Here is a 27795-nt window from a genome sequence, read left to right as displayed (position 1 = left end):
CTCAACAACACGGAGACTGTCAGTGACCAGATCTGTGAATTAAAAAGTAAAACTCCAGGGGCACATGGGTGACTCAGTCAGTTAAGGGTCTGCCTTCAGCTGGGGTCCTGATCCCAAAGTTCTGGGATCAAGCCTCACATCTCCCCAAGAAGCATGCTACTCCCTCTCCCTCTGCCTGCCCCTTCCCCTGTTATGCCCGAGTGCTCTCTCTAAATAAACAGATCTCAAGAAAAGCAAATCTCTTACTGAGCACTTGCTATACAATTTGATCCGTGCAGTGTTTCTAATAGGGTAGCCCACATATTCATCACAATATGCCTTTTACAGACAAAGAGGCTGAATTCAGAGCCTTAATTACACATCTTGCTAAATAAGGATCAGCAGGATATTAAGGAGCCGGATCAGACTGGAATTCAGGTAAATCTCACTCCATCAACATCTACCTGCTCTGGAAGCACCCTTGGTACTCTTGACTCTGGGGGAAAGGCTCCGTAAAGGACTGAGGCAAAGGAAGGAGCAGGCTGTTTCTCCACTGCCATCTGAATTACAGTCACGGGGGATGCTTTCTACAGCTCCAGATTCTTGGACCTGCCATCGTTTCCCTCAGCTCAGCCTTCTTTGTGCCTCTATTCCACACTTACTGCGCCGGACTGCAGAATCAATAATGAACTCCTAATTTAGCAGCTACTTTCTTCCGACCAGACACTAGTGGATTTGCACAAATACTAGGAGACCTCACATAGCGGCTGAGGGTGTCCCACGTGCGTCCAACATGCGATGCGCAAAGGTTCCAACTATTACTGCTTCCCAGGGAGGTGGAGAGAAGCCTGGATAAACACGTGACGGGGAAGCCTGCAATCCTCAGTTCAGCAGAAATCAGGATGCCTGCGACCTGGAGCCTGGAGCCCGCGGGCCGCTGCAGCTGGGACGAGCCCGTGCGCATCGCCGTGCACGGCCTGGCCCCGCGACAGCCCGTCACGCTGCGCGCGTCCCTGCGCGACGAGAAGGGCGCGCTCTTCCGGGCCCACGCGCGGTACGAAGCCGACGCCGGCGGCCTCCTGGACCTGGAGCGCGCGCCCGCGCTGGGCGGCAGCTTCGTGGGGCTCGAGCCCATGGGGCTGCTCTGGGCCCTGGAGCCCGAGAAGCCCCTGGTGCGGCTCGTGAAGCGGGACGTGCAGACGCCCTTCGCCGTGGAGCTGGAGGTGCTCGACGGCCACGAGCCCGACGCGGGTCGTGTCCTGGGCCGGGCGGTGCACGAGCGCGAGTTCCTGCGGCCGGGCGTGCGGCGGGAGCCGGTGCGCGCGGGCGGGTTGCGCGCCACGCTCTTCCTGCCCCCAGGTGAGCGCCCCGAGTCCCAGGCTGTTCTGGAGAACCGGGGTGGGGGGAGTCCCGGGACCCAGGGCGGCCACTTAGCTGGCCCGGGGAACCACATGATTGTGGAATTTTCCTAAACTCGTCTGCACACTCCAGAGTCTATCATGGTTTCTGGATAGGTTTTTTTTTTTTTTTCCTCTTTAAGTTTCATGGCACTTCCTAGAGTCACTGCCACTCCTTAGCTGTACGCTAAAATGTGCATTCAACATGCTCAGAAAGTGCATATTTCAAGTGCCAGCAGGCGGTTGTGTTCAGATACTAGTATTAGGTAATGACTTATAGAGAGTTATCTTGGCCTCTTTCCAAGGAAGCTAAACGCCACAGGTAGAGGTGGCGCTCCCCAATCCTAAAAAAACAAACCGATGGCCACCTTCTCCCATTATGAACAGTCTGTCAGTGATTTTTTTTTTTTTAAGATTTTATTTATTTATTTGACAGAGAGAGAGAGACAGTGCACAGAAACAGCAGGGAGTGGCAGAGGGAGAAGAGGACTATGCTGGGCAAGGGTTCCCAAAGATGTGGGAGCCAATCCCAGGACCCTTAACCGACTGAGCCTCCCAAGCACCTGTCAGTGATTCTTAAAAACTTAAAAAAATTTATTTTATTATTTGACAGAGTGCACAAACAGGGGCAGCAGCCGGCAGAGGGTTAGTGAGAAGCAGGCTCCAAGCTGAGCAGGGAGCCTGATGCAGGGGTTGATCCCCAGGACTCTGGGATCATGACCTGAACTGAAGATACATGCTTAATGACTAAGCCAGGCAGGCATCCCTGTCCGTGAGTATCATGTGGGATGCCTTTTCCCCACCCCCAGGGGCATTTGGCAGTATCTGGAGACATTTTTGTCACAACGGAAGGGGTGGAAGGGGATGTTACTGGTTTCTAGTGGATAGGGGCCAGAGATGTTATTAAACATTCACAGTGCACAGGGCAGTCCATACAACAAAGAAAATTCATGCTCAAAATGTCTGTAGTGCTGGGGTTGAGAAACCCTAGTTTAAGTAAAAGGCGCTTACTACGTAAAATGAGCGTGGAAACAAGACCCCTGACCCAACTCTTAGAATCAGATTCCCGACTGAAACGCCTCCTATATAGAAATGCTGGAGTTGCCCCATCTCACAGAATCCGTAAACAATTCCGTCATTCTCCAAAACAGGAGGCCCTGCTTTATTCTTACAGCGCATCAGCAATTCACAACCTTAACTAGAGGCTGCACACTCAACTGTGAACTCCTGCCACTGCAGTAAGATTTAACACAACTCTCTATGTGCATATTCCTAGAGGTTTGCCCAGAGATACAGTAGGAGCTCAATAAATTGCACCAACTGATTCAATATCAATCGCCCTCTGGGGGTGGGCCTGGATGGCTCAGTGGGTTAAGACTCTGCCTTAGGTTCAGGTCATGATCTCATGGTCCTGGGATGGAGCCCCATGTAGGGCTCTCTGCTCAGCGGGGAGCCTGCTTCCTCACCGCACCCCCCCCCCAGCCTACTTGTGATTTCTCTCTCTCTGTAAAATAAATAAATAAATAAATAAATAAATAAATAAATAAATAAATGGATCTTAAAATAAAAAAAGAATCTCCCCCAGGGCTCCTGGTGGTTCCTTTAGTTAAGTGACCAGCTCTGATTTCAGCTCAGGTCATAACCTCAGGTCATGATCTCAAGACACCTGCTTGAGAATCTTTCCCTCTCACTCTGCCCCTTCCCCTGTTCCCTTGAATGAGTCCTCACTTACTCTCTGAAATAAAGAAAAGCTTAAAAAAGAATTAAAGAGAATCTCCACCCAAAAACCTTTCACCACCCATCAGGACATCTGATATTCCAGTGAAGTCAATCTTCCATTAACTATTTCAATGTCTACTATGTGGTCCATTAAAAATTGTTCTCTGTCTCAAAATCTTTTGTAGGGGCGCCTTGGTGGCTCAGTCAGTTAAGCCTCTGCCTTCAGCTCAGGTCATGATCCCAGGGTGTTGGGATCAACCCGCATTGGGCTCCCTGCTCAGTGGGAAGCCTGCTTCTCCCTCTCCCACTCCCCATGCTTGTGTTTCCTCTCTTGGGTCTCTCTCTGTCAAAGGAATAAATAAAATCTTTTAATAAAAAGGCTTTTGTAAATAATGTAGAAGAATTCAATCATTTAACAAATATGTATTAAGTCAAGGACATGCTACATACTGGGGCGGAATAGATATCAAAGTCAGACACGGTCCTCACTGTACTTAGAGCCTCATAAAGGAGCCATGTGACTATACTTGCACTTGCAGATGTGGCAAGTGCTGTGATAGAGAAAGTAAAGGCCCAGGGTGCTAGTGGGAACATATAAAATACTATCTGGAAAAAAAAAAATGCTATTCACTCAACTCAGCCTGGAGGGAGACCTAGGACGTCTACTTCTGCCTTCTGGGAAAGGAGATCTAAATGTAGGTTTGGAAACTGAGGGGTCAGCCAGGTCATATAAACTAAACAGGGGAGGACAATAGTTTGTACCACTTTCAAGAGCCAAAAAGAACAGCACATTTAGGGATGGTTTTATCTAAGGCTGGACTGGAGAGTGCAAGAACATGGGGAGTATATCTAATAAACTCTTACGTTTGTAAAGCATTTTACAGCTCTCCAGTAATTCTCAAATAGATTTCTTTTTTTCAAAAAATATTGTGGGAAATCTACATTTCAGCATATGCTATTTCTAATTTGGTATATCTACATAAGAAAATATGCGACGGAGTGCCTGGTTGGCTCAGTGGGTTAAAGCCTCTGCCTTCTGCTCAGGTCATATTCCAAGGTTCTGGGACTGAGCACCGCATCAGGCTCCCAGCTTAACAGGAAGCCTGCTTCCCCCCCAGCCCCCCACCCCGCCCCTGCCTGCCTCTGCCTGCTTGTAATCGCTGTATTTCAAATAAATAAAATCTTAAAAAAAATAATATGTGAAAAATTCTGGAGGAAATAAAACACTGTGTTCCCCTTCCTTTCTCCCTGAAGGTTACTAAAAGAAAAAAATAAAGCAAAATTTTAAAAAGGGTCCTTTTCCCACCCACTCCCCCACCCTGAACCTTACCTGCTTCAGAAACTTCTCTTTGCTGGCTGCCAAAGTCTGAAACTCAGTCTTTTGAGAGTCTAAAGCTCCTTACGATTTGTGGTGCTTTCTAGGTGCAGGACCCTTCCCTGGGATCATCGATCTGTTCGGAACTGGTGGTGGCCTTTGTGAATATAGGGCCAGCCTCCTGGCTGGACATGGTTTCGCTGTGCTTGCTTTGGCTTACTTCAGATTTGAAGACCTCCCTGAGAATTTGGAAGCTTTGCACCTGGAGTACTTTGAAGAAGCTGTGAACTTCATGCTGCAGCATCCCCAGGTGGGTTCTGCTGCTTGCCTGGATGCAGAGGAGAGGGAGTAGAGCAGACACAGGACTGGATTCAAAAACCCTACCAGGACACAGGGACATAGAAAGATGTCGTGAGACACCAAAGTTCCTTCAAAAGTTACTAGGATTATTCTTTTCGTTTCTACCCATCTTTTTCCAATCTCTTATGACTCAACTGTTTATTTCCCTTTAATTCTTGACCATAATTCAAAGGGCTCTACTACAATGTTAGTAACCTTACATTCTGATACTCCATCTACCACCACATGGCCTTATAATCCTGAATAAGGCAACTGCTTTCTCTGAGATTCAGCTTTTTTCATGTATAAGGCTATTCTAAATGTATAGCAGAAAACATTTGACTATTAAGAGACATTTTAGGACATTTGAAAAGGGAGTATATTTGATGATATTAAGGAATCATTAATTTTGTTAAGTGTGATGATGGTATTATGTTTTTAGAGAGAGAGTTTTATCTGAGACTGGAAAAAATAATCAAAACATTTTGGTATGATTGTAAATGGAATACATACTCTTCAACTATATACACTTAAACCCAAATCTTCTACTGTTAAGTAATAAAATGTTCTGTCAGCTCTGTAGGGTACTCTAACTCCGCCAGAATCCAGGGAATGGTCTCTTAGCAGAGTTGCTAAAACCTAGATGATCTTGAACTGTGATTATTGGTTTATTAGAGGAGATAAGGCCCTAGGGAAGAAGAGACCAGTATACACCATCAGTTCTGCCCTGAGGCGTAGGCAAGAGGGGCTTCTGTCCTGGGCCTTTTGTTTCAGATGGCCACACTCTGGCCTTCCTTTGGGATGCATCCCTACCCACAGGGTGAGGAGTCCCAAGCACCCAGGCAATGTATCCACCTGGAATTTGTGTCCCTTACACACATACACACACACCCCATGCCATTGTGGTCTGGAGCCCCAGAATTCTTTGCCAAATAGCACTGATCCTGCTTCCAGGCCCTATGTCTCTTCTCTGAGCTATCAATGTGAACACACCTAGGCCTTAAACATGTAGGCTGGGGTGTCCACATACATGTGTGAGAGGCCTCTCAAGGTGCATGATGGACCTAGGCGCAGGAAAAGAAGGAAGGTGGGCCAGGGATGGAGGACTGGACTGGCTCTCCGCCAGGCCACATCCCAGTACAGAATTTCAAGGACTCCCAAGCTTTCAGACTTTCCATTATGGAGGTATATTTATGAAGGTGGGAGCCAAAAATGTATTTGAAGAGTTTGTTGATTTGATTTGTAACTTTTAAACACTTAGATATGGGGTGTATGGGTCTCCGTGTGTACTCTTGACCCAGTCGCCATGAATATTAGTGGAAGGCCTGCGTACTAGGAAATCAATTGATTTGCTTCTACAAGACACAGTTGAGCTTTGTGGGTTGCTGCATAAGGAAGGAAAGTGAATGACACTTAAGAAAGCTACCAGGAGAATATAAAAATCACCATTTATGTCCTCCAGTTACAAATTTGGGGCTTGTTCTGTTTCTTTTCTTCAGGTGAAAGGCCCGAATGTTGGGCTTCTTGGCTTCTCCAAAGGAGGTGACCTGTGTCTCTCAATGGCCTCTTTCTTGAAGGGCATCACAGCCACGGTCCTTATCAATTCCTGTGTGGCCAACACAATAGCTTCTCTGCATTACAAGGATATGATTATTCCCAGTCTTGGCAGTGACCCAGGAAGATGTACAATTACTGAGTCGGGACTTTTGCATTTTGTGGATGTTTGGGACAACCCACTGGAGGAACCCAATCACCCAAGTATTATTCCAGTGGAAAGGGCCCAGGGGCCCTTCCTGTTCATTGTTGGCATGGATGATCAAAACTGGAAGAGTCCCGTCTATGCTCAGATAGCCTCTGAACGGTTACAAGCCCATGGGAAAGACAGGCCCCAGATAATCTGCTACCCAGGAACTGGTCATTGTATTGATCCCCCTTACTTTCCTCCTTGCAGAGCTTCTGTACATAGAGTGTTAGGCAAAGCAATAGTCCATGGAGGTGAGCCAAAGGCTCAGTCAAGGGCACAGGTAGATGCCTGGCAGCAAATTCAAACTTTTTTCCGTAAACATCTCAGTGGTGAAGAATCTGCCCAGTCCAGCAAAATATAACATTGTAGTAATAGTAGGCCAGATACTATGAATAAAAATCTAATTCATAGGGGCACTTGGGTGGCTCAGTCATTAAGCGTCTGCCTTTGGCTCTGGTCATGATCCCAGGGTCCTGGGATGGAGCCCCACGTTGGGCTCCCTGCTTCGCAGGAAGCCTGCTTCTCCCTCTCCCTCTCCCCCTGCTTGTGTTCCCTCCCTCGCTGTGTCTCTGTCTGTCAAATAAATAAATAAAATCTTTAAAAAATTAATTCATAGAACATGTATGGGGTTTTCCAAAGCACATAGGAAACTTGTGGCAACAAAATAATTATCTTCTGGTCAGGTCCTATTGGATTCCCAGACTTTGGAACCCTCCTTTCTTCACTGCCACCCCTTTCTCCCTGAACTTTCCCTACCATATAGGCTTAACCCTGATCTTATCCATAGGATCAATCCTAACCTGAAATAGGAGAAAGGTGAGAAGTACCTGCCCAACTCTTAATTGCTGGTCTAGCTTTGACCTGTGTTCTGGTTTTGAAGACTGAGCGTCTTTATTGCTAAGAGTTCTGTATCCCCTGGGGCGCTGGGGTGGCTAATGGGTTAAAGCCTCTGCCTTTGGCTCAGGTCATGATCCCAGGATCCAGCATATAGGGATGTCTGCTCAGCAGGGAGCCTGCTTCCTACTCTCTCTCTCTCTCTGCCTGCATTTCTGCCTACTTGTGATCTCTGTCAAATAAGTAAATAAATAAATAAAATATTTAAAAGTTTTTAAAAATTTTATCTATTTATCTTTTTAAAAACATAACATTTAGGGACGCCTGTGTGTCTCTTTCCTTTAAGCTTCTGCCTTTGGCTGAGGTCATGCTCCCAAGATCCTGGGATCAGGTCCCACATCAGGCTCATTGCTGAAAAGGATGCCTGGTTTTGGCTCTGCTTGCTGCTCTCCCTGCTTGTGCTGCTCTCTCTCTGTCTCTGTCTCTGACAAATAAAATCTTTTTTTAAAAAATTAAAAAAAAAAAACAAAACACCTAACAGTTAAATTTCAGGAGGGAAAAGTAATGGATCCTACAAAATCTAAGTGGGGATTCCAACTTAAAAGAGAGAGGGCATAAGGGCCTTTTGGGTGTCTTCCAACTCTGAGATTCTCAGAGGTGCTGGATTCCACTTTGGACTTGTTCTTGCATTCTGAGGTTGGACATGACAGTCAGATTAAATTTAACCCTCTTAACTTATTACCCAGTTCCAGGCTTCTCGCAGGGCTCATTACAGTTATCAACTTGGAGTATATCCTTCCAGAACCATTTTATATGCATGTACATGCATATATTTGTTTGAATGTGAAAAATATGGTTTTATTTTGTGAGCCCTGGGGCTTTTCCTTGAAAACAAGGACACTCACGATGTAATTTTTTTCTGCATAAAAAACCACATTTTTAATACTTGGGCCAGGCCCCAAGACAATAACGATTATTTCCATAGGATATACATCTGTAGCGCTGCCTCATCTACACGTTTAAGCTTTAATCTTGGCAGTCTTTCTTTCTTTCTTTTTTTTTTTTTAAGATTTATTTATTTATTTCACAGAGAGAGATTACAAGTAGGCAGAGAGGCAGGCAGAGAGAGAGGAGGAAGCAGGCTCCCTGCTGAGCAGAGAGCCCGACTCGGGACTCGATTCCAGGACCCTGAGATCATGACCCGAGCCAAAGGCAGCAGCTTAACTCACTGAGCCACCCCGGCGCCCCTTGGCAGTCTCTCTTAATCCCAAGCAAAAAAAGGTTCAAGGAAGGAATTTGGCCTCCTTCAACCAGGTTTAGGGAATTGTGACCCCTGGTGGCCAGGGAGGGACTTTCAAGAAAAGACCGGCCAGCATTCTGTCAGATCAGTAGCTTCTCTCCCTGGCTACGTGGAGAAGTAGGTTGGGGAGGAGCTCCTGCCTCTTTTAAGCCGTCCCACGACGAGGACTCCAACAGCATGACCGACCCCGGGTCCTCCTAAGTCGCTTCTTCTTGCAGCATTTTGCTGAGCGGCGCCCCAGGGACCCGTCAAGGGCCCTCCCGCCCTCCGGAAAAGCGGTCGTCGCACTGGGCCCCGCCCGGCCTGGCCCCGCCCAGCTCGTGCCGCGCGGGCTGCCCCGCCCCCACCCCCGGGCTGCCGCGCCCCGCTCTGCCCCGCCCCGCTCCGGCCAGCGGCGCCTGGAGACCACTGACTCTCCCTCCTGCCGCTGCTCGGCTGCGGGTCTCGCGTCCGAACCAAAGCCGCGAGGATCTCGGGGTCATGTGGAGGGCTGCCCAGGCGGTGCTCGGAACCCCCAGGATCCCCCTCCTGCCCCGGAGGTCGATGTCCACATCGACCCTTCACTCCCAGAAGTCCGCGGCCCTGACCGTCACGCCTAAGACTGGGCTGGCCGACGAGCTCCTGCACATTCAAGTGGAAGGCTTGGGCCCGAGGGAGCGGGCGACCCTGCGGCCGTCGGCCGTCAGCTTCCGAGGCCGCCCCTTCCATTCGCTGGCGCACTACGAGGCGGACGGCCGCGGGGGCTTGGACCGGGCCAGGGCCCCGGCTGTGGGCGGCGACTTCACGGGCGTGGAGCCCATGGGGCTCCTGTGGAGCCTCTCGCGGGTCGGCTGCGAGGACCCCTGCTTCAACCAGGTGCCGAGGGGCGTGGTGAGAAGCCCGCTCAACGTGGAGGTGACGGTCCACCGCGCGCCGCGGCAGCCGGCGGTGTCGCTGGGCCCGGCGCTGGCCTCCGCTCAGGTGCAGCGCTGGTTCTCCAGCCCCGAGCTGCGCCGTGCTCGGCTGCAGGCCGGCCGCCTGCGGGGCCTCTTCTTGCTGCCCGCGGGTGCGTGAGGTCTTTTCGGCAGAGGGCTGCGCATGGATTTGGGAAATCGATTTAGGAAAGCTGACTTGCTTTGCTGGCTAGTTTATCTCCAAAAAATCAAAACGCGCGCCTTAATTCCTTGATTCTGTCTCCCTAGACTCAGGTGGGACAGTCACTCTCCCAAATGGTGATTGGGATTTAAATTTAATCTGCTCGGGAACCTCTGTTCTGCCAGCTGCCGCCCCCTTTAAGCTCCTAGTGCTGCCCGCGCTATTCCTTGCGAGCATCTCTGCTACAGTAAGCACAACGCTGCGGTACAGTTTCTAGCCTGAAGTATTTGGTTTACCTCTGTAGTAGGCGGAGCTTTGTGTTCATTTGATTTTTCCAGTTATTCCTTGTAAAAATGACGAGAATAGTGGATCCAGATCTTTCACTGGTATCGGTTCAAGCTCCAACGTAACTGAAATCCTATTACATGCATTGTTCACTTTTTTAATATACTGTTTTTACGTTAGGATACAGATGACACTTTCTTTTTTTTAATATTTAATTTATTTATTTGACAGACAGAGATCCCAAGTAGGCAGAGAGACAGGCAGAGAGAGAGGAGGAAGCAGGCTCCCCGCTGAGTAGGGAGCCCCAAGCGGGTTCCATCCCAAGACCCGGGGATCATGACTGGAACTGAAGGCAGCCACTTAATGACAGAGGCACCCAGGCTCCCCTCCTTTTTTTTTTTTTTTTAAGAGTCTAAAAGGTAGCAAGTTTACATACTGAGGATCAAATTGCTGAATGGAAGCAAAATTAACAAATTCTCAGTTATTTTAATGTAAACCTGTGGTTGGAAAAATCTATTGCCGGAATGATTGAGGACCTATGCGTTATGTCTTTTTCATGGTTTGCTTTAGGCTTTCTGAAAGTAATCTTGAATCCAGAGATTCTTGAGGTTTATCTAATTTTAAAAAGAGCAGACCAAGATATGTCAAGGTATCTGAATGTTAAGAAGACTATACTGTAAAAACCGCTATCTAAACATATACACTCTGGCTTTCACTTTGGTGACTAGGTGTGCCTTAATTTCTTCCTAGATTTGAAAATTTAGAGTGACCTTTGGCACTGCAATTTTAGATCTCTTAGTTTGGTTTATATTCTAATGTTCTTGCCTCTCAATCCCTTTTTTAGATTTATCTGGGACTTTTATTGGAATAACACGGAAGAATATATCTGAAAAATACTAGGAGGGAATTGGCTGAGACATTCTTCTCTTGGAATGGTGAATAAATAACGTAATCTACCACAGGAATGTTGAACGAAAAATGACTTCAACATCAGAAGGAAATAGTTTGACACTTGACTCTCTTTCCACTATGAGGGAGCAAGAATTTACTGTTCCCTTCAAAGTCCTTCTAGCTGGATTAAGAATCAAATTGACATGAGACAGATTAATAGAAGAAAATGAAACTTAGTTTTTTATATACGGGGAATCCACACAGACATGGAAATTCCAAAGACAGTCAGGCAAAACGAAGTATATATGTCATCCTGAACTAAGGAGAAAAGGTTTGGGGTCTAGGACTTTGAAGGAAAGGAGTGCAGCTCACAGAGCAATAAGAAGACCAGATGTTTGGAAATTAGATTTTTTTTTTAAGATTTTATTTATTTATTTGACCCAGCAAGAGAGAGAGAGAGAGAGACAGCGAGAGAGGGAACACAAGCAGGGGGAGTGGGAGAGGAAGAAGCAGGCTTCCTGCTGAGCAGGGAGTCTGAAGCTGGGCTAGATCCCAGGACCCTGGGATCATGACCCTAGCTGAAGACAGATGCTTAACCAACTGAGCCACCCAGGTGCCCCTGGAAATTAGATTTTTGCCCTGCCATATGGATGGCACTCAGATAAAATTTATCTCTGGTAGTAAACCTCATTCTGGGAAATACCCCTCACTTAGATTTTTCCATGTCTCTAAGGGAGGGCAAAAGTTTCTGTTGAGCCTGCAGGGTCTCAATTGCCTTCAGCTCAAGATAACCCCCATGCCAAAGTGGCATTTTCTGAGGGCAACTCCCCTGAGCTCCTTCGAATTAAAAATAATCTTTATGTACCAATGTGGTTAACCTAGGGACAGCCTGCCTTTGGCACCAATGTCACACATACTGTTCATTTTATATTACACCATCAATAGACCTTTAAAATAGCAAAACTGTGTTTATTAGGGATTTTGGTGACTGTATCTTAAGCTCATTGAGAACTCAAAGGGCCTTTTGCAGTTGGACTTTTTTTCAATGAGGTATTATACTGTCACAACTCAAGACTGCCAGAACTATTTGCTTAGATTAATCAGGATTCACACTTCAAACCAAAACATTTTCCATATCTTTGGTGCAAATTTCCATATTTTTTTCCATTTCCAAGTGATTTTCTCATAGGAAAAAAAGATAAAAACATTCTTACATTTATAGCTTCAAAATTTATAGGTATCTATTTCAACCACAACAATAAACTATTTAAGCCAAAACAGATTTCCCCCCCCAAGGCCAATAGGTAAATACTTTAAAACAGAAAAAAATCCTTAAACAATTTTTAAAGTTAAAAAATAGTAAAAATATTTAAAAATATAAATTATGCAATTAGAATTTGCTTCAGAAAAGTTTAGCCAGGTATCATAGTTCATTAAATGTCCTGTCACCTAATCCCAGATTAATTGTCTTTCCTGGTTTATAGGAGATGGTCCTTTTCCTGGTGTGATTGATATGTTTGGTGATGGAGGATTAAATGAATCTTGAGCTAGTCTCCTGGCTTGTCGAGGTTTTTCTACTCTGGCTTTGCCATTTTATGGCTATGAAGATCTACCTCCAATCATGAAGGACTTAAATTTATATTACTTTGAGGAGGCAGCTAAATTTGTGCAAAGTCAACCGAAGGTGAGCGGGATTGCAGAGAGAACCGTATTTAAAATTAACTTCTTAGGGCCAGGAGAGCGTGAATAAAGAAAAGTGGTACTAATGGGCTGGAAAACATCTATAACAAATATCTGTTGAATGAATTACTGAATGGATAAATAAATGAATAAATAAGCTATCTGATACGTACATAAATGGTTTTATCTAGGGCTTTGCAACGCCATTAACAGTCATGCTTTCTCTCTGTGTCTCTGTCTCTGTCCTTGTCTGTCTTCTTTTTCTTCAATCTCCAGGTTAAAGGGCCAAACGTTGGCGTGATCGGTTCTGGCAAAGGGGCTGAGCTGGCATTTTCCATGGCTAGCTTTCTCCCAAATATAGGTGCCCTTGTAAGCATCAATGGCTGCATCTCTAACACAACTACTTCCCTTTCATGTGGTAGATGCATCCTGCCAGGACTGCCCTTTTTTTTTTTTTTTTTTAAGATTTTATTTATTTATTTGACAGACAGACATCACAAGTAGGCAGAGAGGCAGGCAGAGAGAGAGAGGGGGAAGCAGGCTCCCCCCTGAGCAGAGAGCCGGATGTGGGGCTCAATCCCAGGACCCTGGGATCATGACCTGAGCCGAAGGCAGAGGCTTTAACCCACTGAGCCACCCAGGCGCCCCAGGACTGCCTTTTAACCTAACCGAGATAAAATCTCTGCTATGGGTTCAGGGGTTTACGATGTTAAAGAAGCACTGGAGGACCCCTTAGATCCAGCCTACCGGGCAAGCCACATCCCCCTTGAAGAAGCCAGTGCCCATTTCCTTTTCATAGTCGGTGAGGATGACAGGCATTGGAAGAGTTCTGTTTATGCAGGCATAGCTGCGAAGCACCTCACAGGGGACGGAAAGACAAATTTCAGTCTTTTAAGCTACCCTAACGCTGGCCATAGAATAGATCCCCCTCATAGCCCCCTTTTCTCTGTATCCCTGGATCCCGTGTTGGGAGTGCCTGTTCTGGGAGGTGGACAGCTCAAAGCTCATGTTATTGCTCAGATTGAGTCTTGGAAGAAGATCTTAGAATTTTTTTTTTTAAGATTTTATTTATTTATTTGACAGAGAGAGATCACAGTACACAGAGGCAGGCAGAGAGAGAGAGAGGGAAGCAGGCTCCGTGCTGAGCAGAGAGCCTGATGCGGGACTCGATCCCAGGACCCTGAGATCATGACCTGAGCCGAAGGCAGTGGCTTAACCCACTGAGCCACCCAGGAGCCCCAGAATTTTTTTTTTAAGATTTTATTTATTTATTTGACAGAAATCACAAGTAGACGGAGAGGCAGGCAGAGAGAGAGAGAGAGGGAAGCAGGCTCCCTGCTGAGCAGAGAGCCGGGTGCGGGGCTTGATCCCAGGACCCCGAGATCATGACCTGAGCGGAAGGCAGCGGCTTAACCCACTGAGCCACCCAGGCGCCCAGATCTTGGAATTTTTGCACTTGCATCTCGGGTAAAGTCTAACCAGCTAGACGTTTAAGTTTAGAGTATGTGCAGAACGAATTAAGGGCTAGATTGAATATTTTTAGCAAGTGGTGACTGAAATCTATAGACTTCTCAGGGGCATCTGCAAGCTTTTAAAAGAAGTAAGAATACTTGCTTCAAGTTCATCAGAACCTGTAACTTTGGCTAATATCCAAGTTTCTCCAATTTTGGTTCATTTGATCTTGAGCTCAAGGTAATTGCTAAGTGAAAACCAGTTTCCAATCTGTCATTTACCCACAGTTCCCACCTACCCTCCTTGTTACCTGTACTTCCACAGGTTTTTAAAAACTGGTGTATGGGGCACCTGGGTGGCTCAGATGTTTGGGCATCTGCCTTCGGCTCAGGTCATGATCCCCGGGTCCTGGGATCGAGTCCTACATCGGGCTCCCTGCTCCGTGGGGAGCCTGCTTCTCCCTTTGCCTCTCTCTCTCTCTCTGTCTCTCATGAATGAATAAATAAAATCTTAAAAATGTATGTATGATAATTAGTTTGATATTATGTGTCCCAGAGATTATAAAACTGTTTTTGAACAGGGGTGAATACATAAATATAGGTCCCTGGTTTAATGATGAGGAACCACTGGACCATGATAACTTTCTCATAATAGAGGCTGGAGTGAACTCTAACAAGATGACTCAGAGACTCATTTGTGGTAGGACTGAAGTCATAGAATCCTTTCTATTGTTAATCAGGTTTTGATTTTTTTTTCTAGTTGCCACCTGTTCTAGGATCTTTAAAGAAAGTTAGGCATCCTAAAATACTTGCTTTAAAACTGCTGAGCAATTTCTGAGAAACACTGAGTCTTTACAGTTCCTCTATCTCTGTGTTTGTACTTTAAAAAACTTTCCTTCACACTTTGCTTCAAAAACATATTTAAAAATAGGCACATTCTTGGGACGCCTGGGTGGCTCAGTTGGTTGGGCAGCTGCCTTCGGCTCCGGTCATGATCCCAGCGTCCTGGGATCGAGTCCCACATCGGGCTCCTTGCTCGGCGGGGAGCCTGCTTCTCCCTCTGTCTCTGCCTGCCATTCTGTCTGCCTGTGCTCCCTCTCGCTCCCTCTCTCTCTCTGAAAAATAAATAAAATCTTAAAAAAAAAAAAAATAGGCACATTCTGGTTCTCCTCCCGAGCTGATAATGACACAAGTAGACAATGCAATTATTTGAGATAAAAACTGGGTTCATCCCTTCTACTTTCCACCACCCCTCATTAAAGCTTTAATTGCAATTTATGGATGAGTGTAATTTATTAAAATAATTTTAACTGAAGTTCTGTGATTTAATTTTAAACTTTAAAAATGCATGTGGAGGAGCATGTGGGTGGCTCAGTGGGTTGGGCCTCTGCCTTTGGCTCAGGTCATGGTCTCTAGGTCCTGGAAGCAGGGAGCCTGCTTCCCCCTCTCCCTCTGTCTGCCTCTCTGCCTACTTGTGCTCTCTCTCTCTCTGTCAAAGAAAGAATGAAAGAAAGAATTCTTAAAAAATATGTGTGGAATTAGAAGATGTTAAAAGTTCTCAGTACTTTCAGTTTAGTGGTTTTTTCTTCCACATAATTGAAGGGGAAGATGAAAGTATTAATTATCAGCCTTTGATTTTGCTTGATTAGTGGATCCTGTGGTCAGAATTATATTTTGGGCTCTTGGCAGAGGATGAAGTGTTGGCATCCTAATTTGTAGTAGTAATAGTTTCCCTCCCCCTAATTAACGTTATTTTTAAAACATAATATATGTTTCAAATTATTAACATCAAAAGAAAGTATATGTGTCATACTCTATACATACCTAAATACATATGTACTGCCTCCTGATTTTTGGGTTATCCATGTAAGTTTTTTTTTTTTTTAAAGATTTTATTCATTTGAGAGAAAGCAAGAGCACAAGGGGGAAGGGCAGAGCAGAGCCCTTGGGGGCTCCTATCCCAGGGTTCTGGGATCATGACCTGAGCCAAAGACAGGTTTAACTTACATGAACCCCATTCATGTAAGATTTAAAAAAAAATTGTTTTTAAACAGACCAAAACCCTAGGGGAGAAATTGGCTTTTTATCAAATAACTATAATGAGAATAATAATCTGGGAAACTGACTACTGGAATTTGTTACAAAGCTCATTCCTATTTGAACAGATAAACCTTTTGACTGTATAAATAACTTTAACAATTAATGACTCTCCTAAGCTTTAAATTCTGAAAATTTTTTTTTTTAATTTTAAGGCATGTAACTTTTAGCTATTTTGCTCAATCTCTAATCATCTGGTAAATGTGACATTTTCTTTCTCTTTTATTCAACCCACATTCTTGTTCAGAGAATTAAAGATTCCTTAACGTATTCGGTGGCTACCATTCACACTCCTTTAACTTTACTTTTCAACGGGTCTGCCAGATTTTCTGAATCTGGAGAAACTGTTTCAATAGTAGTTTTAATCTTTCTCTCAACTTTCTTCTAGGCCTGCAGGAAGAGTAAGTAGATCCAAAGCCGTAGTATGTGGTGAACAGCTTTTTGAATCTATTTTGCCATTTGGTAGGACTCAGAAGAACTAAAAAAGGATCCAAGTTCTGTAATTCTTTCTTTTCCTGTGTGAATGGTTTTAACCTTTGAGAATCTGAAACTCAGCACATTTCTGCTTATATAGTGGTAAATAATTTATTTGGAGGTAAATAAGACATATTCATAGTCAAAGTTTCCTCCTCCTATGATGAGGAGGAAGTGAAGAACATTCTGAACAAGCATGAAGATGGAATTGATTCACTAGTGGTATTTTACCTTTAATGCCAATGTCTTTTGATGTAATCCACAGTTTTGAGCAAAAGGCATACTCTATTAGGTTAGAAGATATGTTCAAGGATTAAATTCCCATTTCAGACACATCAGCAAAACTAGGGGCTGTTTTGGCAGCCAGGATAAATTCTAGTTTGGAGAGGTGTGGTAGTATGGAGACCTGAAACAAAACGAAACAAAACACTCCAAGCAAAAAGGCTAGATATGTTATGAATACCCATTTTATTTTTTAAAAGTTTTAAAAAAGATTTTATTTATTTATTCGTCGGAGAAATAACAAGCAAGGGGAGTGGTAGGCAGAGGGAGAAGCAAGCTTCCCACTGAGCAAGGAGCCTGATGCAGGACTCCATCCCAGGACCCTGGGATCATGACCTGGGCCAAAGGCAGATGCTTAACTGACTGAGCCAACCAGACGCCCCTATGAATACCCATTTTAATTTTCATTAATAAACAATTTAGTGTTTCCTGTTTTTTAAAAAAAAATCTGATTCAATTACCTTTTACAAAATAGAATTTATTTATTATTTCAAAATTAAAAATATCTACATTACAGGGGCTCTTGGGTAGCTTGGTTGGTTAAGGGTCAAACTCTTGGTCTAGCTCAGGTCTTGATCTCAGGGTCATGAGTTCAAGTGCCATGTTGGTATCCATGCCTGGTTTGGAGCCTAGCCTATCTACAAAAAAAAAAAAAAAAAAAAAAAAAAAAAAAAAAAAAAAAATCAATAAAATAAAATAAATAAATATTCACATTCCAGAATAGAATAATCAGAAAAGAGAGAAAAATTAATCTGAAAAATAAATAAAAAATTTAAACATTAAACACCATTAATATTTAAATTAATTGTTTATATATAAAATATTAAATAATTGAATAGATAAAAATTTATTATATATATATGCGTGTGTGTGTGTGTGTGTGTGTGTATTCACATTCCAGAATAGAATAATGAGAAAATAGAGAAGCAAAATGAACACCATATTAGTCTTTTCAGGCTGCCATAGTAGAATACCACAGACCGGGTGGCTTAAACAACAGAAATTTATTTCCTCACAGTACAGGAGGCTGAAATTCCAAAATCAAGATGCCAACAGTGTTAGTTTTGGGTGAGGCTTCTCTTGTTGACTTGCAGGTGACCATCTTCTTACTGTGTCCTTGGATGGCCTTTCTTCTGTGAGCACCACTCCTAGCATGTTTATTCCTCTTCTACGGATACTAGTTATATTGGATTAGGGCCCCACTCTTATGGCCTCATTTAACTGAAATTACATCCTTAAGAGCCCTCTTTCCAAATACAGTCACAGTGGACTTAAAGCTTCAACATATGAATTTAAGTGGGGAGGACACAATTCAATCTGCAGCAAACATTAGACTCTCATCATATTCTTTTAGATATATGTTATATATAAATGTGTGCACCGCATATATATATTTTAGATTTATTAGAGAGAGTGTGTGTGCTCAAGTGGGAGCAGGGGCAGAGAGAGAGGGAGAGGGAGAAAATCCCAAGCAGGCTCCATGCCCAGGATGAGATCCACCCCCCACACCCCCCACCCCCCTCCCCGCCCAGATCATGACTGGAGTCAAAATGGAGAGTCAGAGGCTTAATGGACTGAGCCATCCAGGCATCCCTGCAATATATCATTTTTAAGAAGATTAGACCAAGTATTTTGTTTGGTAACTTGCATTTTAAATTAGGACATCATGACTGCATGTGAATAGATGCATTTCAACAACTTTCTATTTATTTATTTATTTATTAAAGATTTTATTTATTTGTTTGAGAGAGAGACAGTGAGAGAGAACATGAGCGAGGAGAAGGTCAGAGGGGGAAACAGACTCCCCATGGAGCTGGGAGCCCGATGTGGGATTCGATCCCGGGACTCCAGGATCATGACCTGAGCCAAAGGCAGTCGTCCAACCAACTGAGCCACCCAGGTGCCCCTCAACAACTTTTTAAAAAAAGGATTTTATTCATTTATTTGACAGAGAGAGAGAGCCCACGTGAGCAGAGAGGCAGGCAGAGGGAGAAGGAGAAGCAGGCTCCACAGTGAGCAAGGAGCCCAATGTGGGGCTGGATCCCAGGATCCTGGGATCATGACCTGAGCTGAAATCAAGAGTCAGAAGCTTAACTGACTGAGCCACCTAGGAATCCCATTTCAGCAACATTCTTTTTTTCTTTTTTAAAAAAAGATTTTATTTATTTACTTGACAGAGATCACAAGTAGGCAGAAAGACGAGGAAGCAGGCTCCCTGCTGAACAGAGAGCCTGATGTGGGGCTCCATCCCTGGACCCTGAGATCATGACCTGAGGTAAAGGCAGAGGCTTAACCTACTGAGCCACCCAGGCACCCCTTTTAGCAACATTCTTATTTATTTATTTGACACAGAGAGAGATCACAAGTAGGCAGAGAGGCAGGCAGAGAGAGAGAGGAGGAAGCAGGCTCCCTGCTGAGCAGAAAGCTTGATGCGGGGCTAGATCCCAGGACCCTGAGATCATGACCTGAGCGGAAGGCAGTGGCTTAACCCACTGAGCCAACCAGGCGCCCCTAGCAACATTCTTAATAGAAGTATATTATTTCATTGTTCGGATGTTTGATAATACCAATTTTTTTTCCCTTGACATTTTGGTTATTTTACTTTTTGCTATTAAAACCTTGAACAAATCTCTGTGCACTTGTCTGATTATTGCTTCAAGATGAAGTCCCAGAAGTCCAACTGCTGGGTCACAGAGGTGCACACGTATTTAAAGCTTTTCATACTATTACCAACAGCTCTCCACAAAGGCTGTGTCAGTTATAAAGAGCAGTGTATATACGCAACCGCATTTCTCCATACCCCTAGCAACTCAGTATTTTTACAGTTTTTGTCTAATTTAATCGCAGGAGAGGAAGGGAGGGCATCTCGGTCATCTAAAACCACCGTTTTAGGCTTTCATTCGCCTCTGGCTCCATGGAGGGGTTGGGGAAAGGCAACCGGGGAAATACAGCTGAATTTAGTTTCAGTCATAAAAAGAACAACAACAAAAAAAGAATTTAGTTTAGGTCGAACTACAGGTGAATTACAACAGGCGATAAAGACAAGGATGCGGATGGGCAATCTGCAGGAGAAGGGAATTTTTAAAGTTATTTACGGGAAGGGCAATTTTATAGCGAGGTTTTCAATTTAGGCAGGCACGTCACTGCCGAGCGAGTGACACCGCTTCCCGTAGAAAGCATCTCCTGACCACCCTGCATGGCAAAGCTCTCGCGTCCTGCGAGAGCCCAGCAGCCTCGCCGCACATGCTGGGAAGCGAGCAGCTGACCCGCGGGAGGACCGAGGCGGCGGCCGGGCGGTCCCACAATGCCCCGCACGCGCCACCCGGAGGGCGGAGAGAAAGGACCACTGCCGGGGGTGGGATCCGCGGAGGGCTCCGAGAAGTGCACACGCGCACTGACCTCGGCGGGCCCTAGCAACCAGAGCAGTGACAGTAGCAACGGCCGGAATGGTGAGTACCCTCTAGGCCTCGTAGTCAAAGAGGAGAGGCGACTGGAGGTGGCAAAGGGTGACTGTGGAGGGTTGAGGGTCGGGGCGCTTCGCGGTCAGCGGAAGGAAGCCGGTCGCCGGCGCTAGCTCCTCAGTCAGAGGCCTGAGGCGAAAGAGAAGCCCCCGCACGGGGTGGTCTGGGGCGCGGGCGGCCTGGGGCAGATGGGAGGTTGGTTCGTGTGGGGGGACTCTGACAGAAAGGGAGCGCAAAGAGCGGGAACTTCTCGAAAAAAGAGCGGATTAGCGTGGGAAAGGTGTTGAAGGCGGAGTGCGAATAAGGATTTTTCTGTGCATAGCAGTTAAGGTATATATTAACATAAGAAAGGAAACTGCATTATAAAATCAATGAGTTGAATATAAACTATAGATATTTTGAATAAAGCATTCTATAAAGTATGAACAGTTGTAATTCTGCATCATAAATAGAATTTCCTTAGAGTATTGACATAGCTCCTCAATTTCTGTGCCCAGAGATAACTTTTGGTGGAGCTCTATCAATGGTTTTTTGAATATTCTATGTCTTTTGTTTTTAAGGCTGAGCTTTGAAACAAAAGTCTTTCAGGAGATTTGTGTCTAGGGAAAATAGGGTGGATAGGGTAATGAAATATTTGAATTCTTGTTTTGGTGCTTATAAACTTCTCTGTACTTCGCATTTAAAAATTCATTTCTGTTTGGTTAATGAAAAATCCGTTTTCTTAAAGAAGAAAAGTAAATATGGAATAAGCTTAGTATTAGATTTTCTTTGAATTAGATTTTCTTGAATTAGATTTTAGGACTTAATTTACTTATAATAATAAGCGGTTGCTTTTTTGTTTTGTGTTGTAGGTTCTATTTCTAGATAATATAGTGGCCATACATCTTTGACTTTAAGATGAATTGAAGACATTAAGCTCGTTCTTTCACTGATTAACCTAACATTTATTCAGGATCTACTATGTATCAGTTTCCCTCTCGTAACCTACAAATGTATGACACAAAAATAAGTATTGAGTGTATGTGTATTAGATCTTTTTCTTTCAATGTACTGTGTATTTTTTTGTTGTTTTTAAAATTTTTTAATAGGTTTTTATTTTTTTTAAGGTTTTATTTATTTATTTGAGAGAGAGAGATCACAAGTAGGCAGATAGGCAGGCAGAGAGAGGAGAAAGTAGGCTCCCCACCAAGCAGAGAGCCGGATGCGGGATTCGATCCCAGGACCCTGAGATCATGACCTGGGCCGAAGGCAGAGGCTTAACCCACTGAGCCACCCAGGCGCCCTTTTTGTTGTTTTTTTAAATTGAGTATTTTCTAGTATTGACATGGTACCATTTGAATTTTAAAAATAAACCTCTGTATGTCTGATAGTGCTCTGTTATAGAAAATGCAGGAAAGCAAAGGAAATGGTCCTGCACTTAAGGAACTTCCTGTTTTGTTGGAGAGAGAGAACTAACTTTAAGTATGGAGGTACTTTGAAAATATTACTAGGCAGCATATGTTGGTAATATTAAATTGTGTACATAGTACTGAAAATCTAAGATAGAATTTAGTAGTAAATTATTATAGAGCAAATAGCTTTGACTTTGCCAGTGTTGTAAGGATGACATCTTCCTGAAGAATTCGGGAATTCCCAAGAATTCCCAAATTCTTGGTATTTTGGAGCTCTATCTCAGACTGAACTGTGTACAGAAAAAACAAGAAGAAGGACACCTGGGTGGCTCAGTCGGTAAAGTGTCTGCCTTTGGCTCAGGTCATGATCCCAGGGTCCTGGGAGGGAGTCACAGCATCAGATTCCTTGCTCAGCTGGAAGCCTGCTTCTCTCTAGGTCTGCCCACCCCCCACCGCTCCCCCTGCTTTACTCGTTCTCTCTGGCAAATAAATAATAAAATTAAAAGAAAAAGGAAAAGCAAGGTAAGATGACAAAATAGTTGATCTTATAGATCTAAATCTGATATTTTAGAAAAGGGTGCTTAGGGACAAAGAACGTTTCCCAAGAAAATGTTGTTATTGTTGTATTTTTCTTTATTGATAAGACTCTTAAAGGATTTTTAAAATATGATTTTGTTTATTTGTCAGAGGGAGAGAGAGAGAGAGAGAGAGAGAGAAAGAGAGCTAGCACAAGCAGGGGAGAGGCAGGCAGAGGAAGAAGCAGGCTCCCCGCTGAGCAAGGAGCCAGATGGGGGACTCAATCCTGGGATCCTGGTATCATGACTCAATCCTGGGATCCTGGTATCATGACCTGGTATCATGACCTGAGCCGAAGGCAGATGCTTACTGACTGAGCCATTCAGGTGTCTTGACTCTTAACGGATTTTATTTTATTTTAAAGATTTTATATATTGATTTGTCAGAGAGTACAAGCAGGGGGAGCAGCAGGCAGAGGGAGGAAGCAGGCTCCCCTCTGAGCAAGGAACCTGATGTGGGACTGATCCCAGGGTGCTGGGATCATGACCTGAGCTGGAGGCAGATGCTTAACCCATTGAGCCACCCAGGCATCCCAAGGATTTTAAATATTACAGAAATGAAGGTAATTTTCTTTCTTCCTCCCTTCCACTTGGTTGGGACCTATCCGTAAATTATCTGAACCGGCCATGTAGAAGCCTGGTTGTCAGGGTCAGTTAGTAAATGTCAGTAAGTGAATTGTAAAGAATGCAGAGTTATCAAATTCTAAGAATTGTTTTGAAATAAACTTTGAAAAGCTTTAGGGTAGTCTGTACTTTTTTTGGTTCTGTTACAATCAGGTTTCACTTTCTTCCAAACTAATGGTCATAGGAAGAGAAAAGCAATCTGAAGCCATCAGAAGCCAAGGAGATTAAGCTTTATGCTCAGATTCCCCCTATAGAGAAGATGGATGCCTCCTTGTCCACACTTGCTAATTGCAAGTAAGTTCTCTTGTCTTTTATCCCTTTCTTTTCTAAATACACAAACCAGAAAAAATGTGTTAGTTTCCTATGATCTTCATTTCTCTTTTTTTGTTTGTTTGGTTAATGCAGTTCCCCCTTTGGCAAGGCCAAACACAAGAGATTACTGGTTTATGGGACTACTGATAAAGTAACCCTGAACAATGTAATATTTTTTTATAGTAAAATTTGTATAATGTGCCTGGAGAATAGAAGTTTCCTTGTCTCTTGGGATAAACTAAACAACACAGTAATACTATTATCTTGCCATAAAATCTAATAATTTCTCTTATAAGATTAGCCAGTCAGCACTATACTTAGCAGAGGACTAAGAGATACTGCTGTAAAATTTTCTCAAATTATAAAAATACATTGTAAAACCTCTAGAAAATACAAAAAGCACAAAGGAAAGAGTTAATATTAACCAAAATGGTACCATCTTTTTAGAACCAGTATTAGCATTCTGATATAGAGCCTTCTGATTTTTTTTTCCAAATTGGGATCAAACTATACTTATTATTTTGTAATTCTATTTTCCCATGACTTTAAGTACCAAATCTGTATTAATTCCCCTTAACTTCTTTTCTTTTCTTTTCTTTCTTTTTTTTTTTTTTATTTGAGAGAGAGAGCAGGAGAAGTGGAGAGTCAGAGGGAGAAGCAGACTCCCTGCTGAGCAGGGAGCCCCATACGGGACTTGATCCTAGGACTCATCCTCTTAACTTATTTTCTAAATACTTATATACTTTTGGGCAAGCTTCTGTGGCAAATTTGAGGCAGTTAAATGATGACACCTTGTGACCATGCTCTCTGGCAGCAGTGTCTCTTCGCAGAGCTGTAGACTATTGTAGAATCACCTAGGGTTCTTTCTGCTTTCTCCATCCTGTGTGCTTCGAACTGTAGTGCACTGACTACCAACTTAAGAATCTCCTTAAGCCCCATCCCAGTTTACAGAAACAAAATAGCTACTGATGAAACCTAGGAATCTTGTTTTTTTTTTTTTTTTTTTAAGAATGTATTCATTTATTTGACAGAGACAGTGAAAGAGGGAACACAAGCAGGGGGAGTGGGAGAGGGAGAAGCAGGCTCCCCATTGAGCAGGGAGCCTGATGTGGGGCTCAATCCCAGAACCCTGGGATCATGATCTGAGCTGAAGGCAGGTGCTTAACGACTGAGCCACCCAGGTGCCCCAATCTGTATTTATAATAAGCAACTTGAGTATCTCTTAGACACATAATTTGTGAACCCATGCATTAGACTAGTATCTCTCTTTGGAATAAAAGGGAAAAGCAAGCATACTTAGTTATTGTATGCAACTTGTCCTTTATGATGACAGCACAGTGTATTATATAAAATTCCCTCTTAGATTTTTTTTTTTTTTTTTGCTTATAAAGCATGATTTCAAAGAGCACTGTTTCAAAATGGTCAGATATCTTTTTATCATAAGGCCATCTCAAAGGCAAATATTTGAGAAGGTTTTGTACCTAGTACCAGAGTATTAGGAAGCGGCTTGGAAAGAGGCAGCCTGTTCATATTTTTTTTTTTTGAAGATTTTATTTATTTATTTGACAGAGAGAGATCACAAGTAGACGGAGAGGCAGGCAGAGAGAGAGAGAGAGAGAGGGAAGCAGGCTCCCTGCCTAGCAGAGAGCCTGATGCAGGACTCGATCCCAGGACCCTGAGATCATGACCCGAGCCGAAGGCAGTGGCTTAACCCACTGAGCCACCCAGTCGCCCAGCCTGTTCATATTTTTGCTGACAATCTCTTTGGGCAGGTTGCCTGGACACCAATTAAAGAATTCATCTCCAGTCATATTCCCAGATTTAAAGCATTTTCCACTTGTAGTAGTCAGGAGTTGGGGATTATTGGAAAATATACAGATTTGACCAATAACTTACTCTGCACAGTAGTTGCTTTTATTAAAAAAAAAAGAAAAATTCTTAAGTCATATCAGAAAGGATAAGATCACATATTTTAGAGTCAGTTTTGGAAGGGTTTAAATTAGACTCTGCCCCTTTCTGGCTATGTAATATTAGGCAAACTGCTTAACATCTTTGTCCCTCAGTGTAAAATATGGGTGATAACAATAGTACTTATTTCACAGGATTGTTGCGATGGTTAAAACAGTTTATGTAAAGTACTTGGAAGAGTACTGAGCACAGATTGTGTTCAATAAAATTAGCTTTTATCATATTGTTTGCATGAAGTAAACTAAAACATTAAATATTTTGTCAAGAAAGGATGACTAAGAATGTGTAGTTATGTCCCTGTAAAATATTTTTTCTTTTCTTTCTTTTTTTTGGGGGGCCTGAACTCATGACCCTGAGATCAAGACCTGAACTGAGAGCAACAGCCAGAGGCTCAACCAACTGAGACACTGAGGTACCCCTAAATTTTTTTTATATAACTGAATTATGAGTAGAAAAAAACCTAGACAAATATATACAAACCATTAGAAGTAGTTCTCTCTGGGGAAATCTGTGGAGTGATTAGAATTACATATGACTTCCTCAGTATACATTTCTGAATGATTTAACACACATATATATCGTTTGCACATGCATATATATCGTTCTGCTTTCTATCAAAAGGAATCATATAAAATGTATTGTTCTGCCAGGTGTTTTTTTTTTTTTTTTAAAGATTTTATTTATTTATTTATTTGACAGAGAGAGAGAGAGATCACAAGTAGGCAGAGAGGCAGGCAGAGAGAGAAGGAAGCAGGCTCCCTGCTGAGCAGAGAGCCCGATGCGGGACTCGATCCCAGGACCCTGAGATCATGACCTGAGCCGAAGGCAGTAGCTTAACCCACTGAGCCACCCAGGCGCCCCTGCCAGGTGGTTTTTAACTTGAGCACACATCATGGACATCTTCCTAAGCTGGTATCTGGAGCCCAGTTTCATTTGTATTAGTGACAGCATAGTTTTCCATTACATATCCCTCAGTTGCTAGATGTTTACAGATTTTTCCCCGTTTTTTTGCTATTACAATAATACACTAAATAATCTAGCTTATAGATCTGTTGGCATTGGCATTTCAGTAGGCTATATTCTTAGAAATGAATTACTGGGTCAAGGAATGCATGCATTTAAATAACTTAATGGGTAACATCAAATTACCTTCAGAAAGTTTTTTTTTTAATTTTCTACAATAAATATGTATTAACTTCTGTAATCAGGAATAAAGTATGAGGATTGATTTCAACATGAAAGAACACATGCCATGTCTGAGAGGGGATAAAAGGATTCAGTATAAAAAGAAAACATGACTTAAATATTTTTTTTTCCTTTTTAAAAAATTTTTTTTTTAAGATTTTTTTTATTTATTTGTCAGAGAGAGAGAGAGTGCATTAACACAGGCAGACAACAGAATGGCAGGCAGAGGCAGAGGGAGAAGCAGACTCCCTGCCGAGCAAGGAGCCCGATGTGGGACTCGATCCCAGGAAGCTGGGATCATGACCTGAGCCGAAGGCAGCTGCTTAACCAACTGAGCCACCCAGGCGTCCCCATGACTTAAATATTATCTTGTGTGGGCACTTAATTAATTCCTGATACACTATTTATTTATTTATTTTTCTAATATACCATTTAAAATTGTTTTGTACTAATTCAAGTTTTCCTTTGTACTTTTCAAGGAAGCTTTCACTGTCTACAAAGTGCATTGAAAAAATTGCCAACCTCAATGGCTTAAGTAAGTGATCCACAGTAACAGATGGTTCTTGGATTTTCTCGTTATTGGAATAAACATTCCAGAGACACTTATGTAATCCCAGAAACTGGCACCTGTTTTAACCACAGTAATTGTCAGATGGCAGCGAGACTATATCCACCATGTGTCTTAAATGTGGTCATCCAAAGAACATTAGAACACGAGATCTGAACATTTAAAAGACATTTTAAAGCTTTTTTAGAGTTAGAATTAAATGGAAGAATTGGATTTTTTTAATTATAAATTTTTCAAATCTATCTTGTGTTTAATACTTATAATATTTAAATTTTAATTCCTCACCATCATTGTTTTTGTTGTACTCCTTATCTGTCTTTTAAAAAAATTTTCTTTTTTTTAGATTTATTATTTGACAGAGAGAGACACAGCAAGAGAGGGAACACAAGCAGGGGTAGTGGAAGAGGGAGAAGCAGGCTTCCCACAGAGTAGGCAGCCCAATGCGGGGCTGGATGCAGGGCTAAATGCAGGGCTGGATCCCAGGACCCTAGGATCATGACCTGAGCTGAAGGCAGATGCTTAACGACTGAGCCACCCAGGCGCCCCACTCTTCTCTGTCTTAATGACATTGCTCCCGTCCCATTGCCGAGGGCTCTGACTCCCGCTAGTTTCCTATGGTTGCTGAAAGCTGGTGGCTTAAAACAACAGTTCCAAAAAACAACAGGAATAACAAAAGGACAGTTCTGGAGGCTAGATGTCTGAAATCGATTTCAGGGGATCAAAATCAAGGTTCTGACTGAGCCGTACTGCCTCTGAAGGCTTTAGGGGAGAATCTGTTCCTTACCTTTTCTCTAGATTCTGATAGCTGCCATGTCCCTTGGCGTGTGAGGGCATCACTCCAATCTGGGGT

At 43.3% G+C, this 27795-nt stretch overlaps 2 protein-coding genes across 2 annotated transcripts in view; both read left to right on the top strand.

Moving 5' to 3' along the window:
- The first annotated feature begins 858 nt into the window (after positions 1 to 858).
- LOC131836895 (acyl-coenzyme A thioesterase 6-like) lies at positions 859 to 6869 on the top strand. Its single transcript, XM_059182873.1, has 3 exons — positions 859 to 1338; positions 4518 to 4720; positions 6249 to 6869. The coding sequence occupies exons 1-3, from the start codon at positions 882 to 884 to the stop codon at positions 6852 to 6854; spliced, it is 1266 nt and encodes a 421-aa protein (XP_059038856.1). The 5' UTR covers positions 859 to 881; the 3' UTR covers positions 6855 to 6869.
- Positions 6870 to 20237: 13368 nt separating this feature from the next.
- The window catches only part of DNAL1 (dynein axonemal light chain 1), a 74536-nt gene continuing 66978 nt past the window's right edge, over positions 20238 to 27795 (top strand). The window contains exon 1 of the mRNA XM_059182872.1: positions 20238 to 20310. Coding sequence (XP_059038855.1) covers positions 20308 to 20310 — 3 coding nt within the window. The 5' untranslated portion in view covers positions 20238 to 20307. The remainder of the gene's footprint in view (positions 20311 to 27795) is intronic.

The sequence above is a fragment of the Mustela lutreola genome, chromosome 7, assembly GCF_030435805.1.
Source record: "Mustela lutreola isolate mMusLut2 chromosome 7, mMusLut2.pri, whole genome shotgun sequence".
Lineage (NCBI taxonomy): Eukaryota > Metazoa > Chordata > Mammalia > Carnivora > Mustelidae > Mustela > Mustela lutreola.
This window is presented reverse-complemented; position numbering and strand designations above follow the sequence as displayed.

Excerpts from the sequence above, each read along its gene's own strand:
- LOC131836895 (XM_059182873.1), top strand. The coding sequence starts at position 882 with ATGCCTGCGACCTGGAGCCTGGAGCCCGCGGGCCGCTGCAGCTGGGAC. Across the intron at positions 1,339-4,517 it reads CACGCTCTTCCTGCCCCCAG|GTGCAGGACCCTTCCCTGGG; the intron begins GTGAGCGCCCCG and ends GGTGCTTTCTAG. Across the intron at positions 4,721-6,248 it reads TCATGCTGCAGCATCCCCAG|GTGAAAGGCCCGAATGTTGG; the intron begins GTGGGTTCTGCT and ends TCTTTTCTTCAG.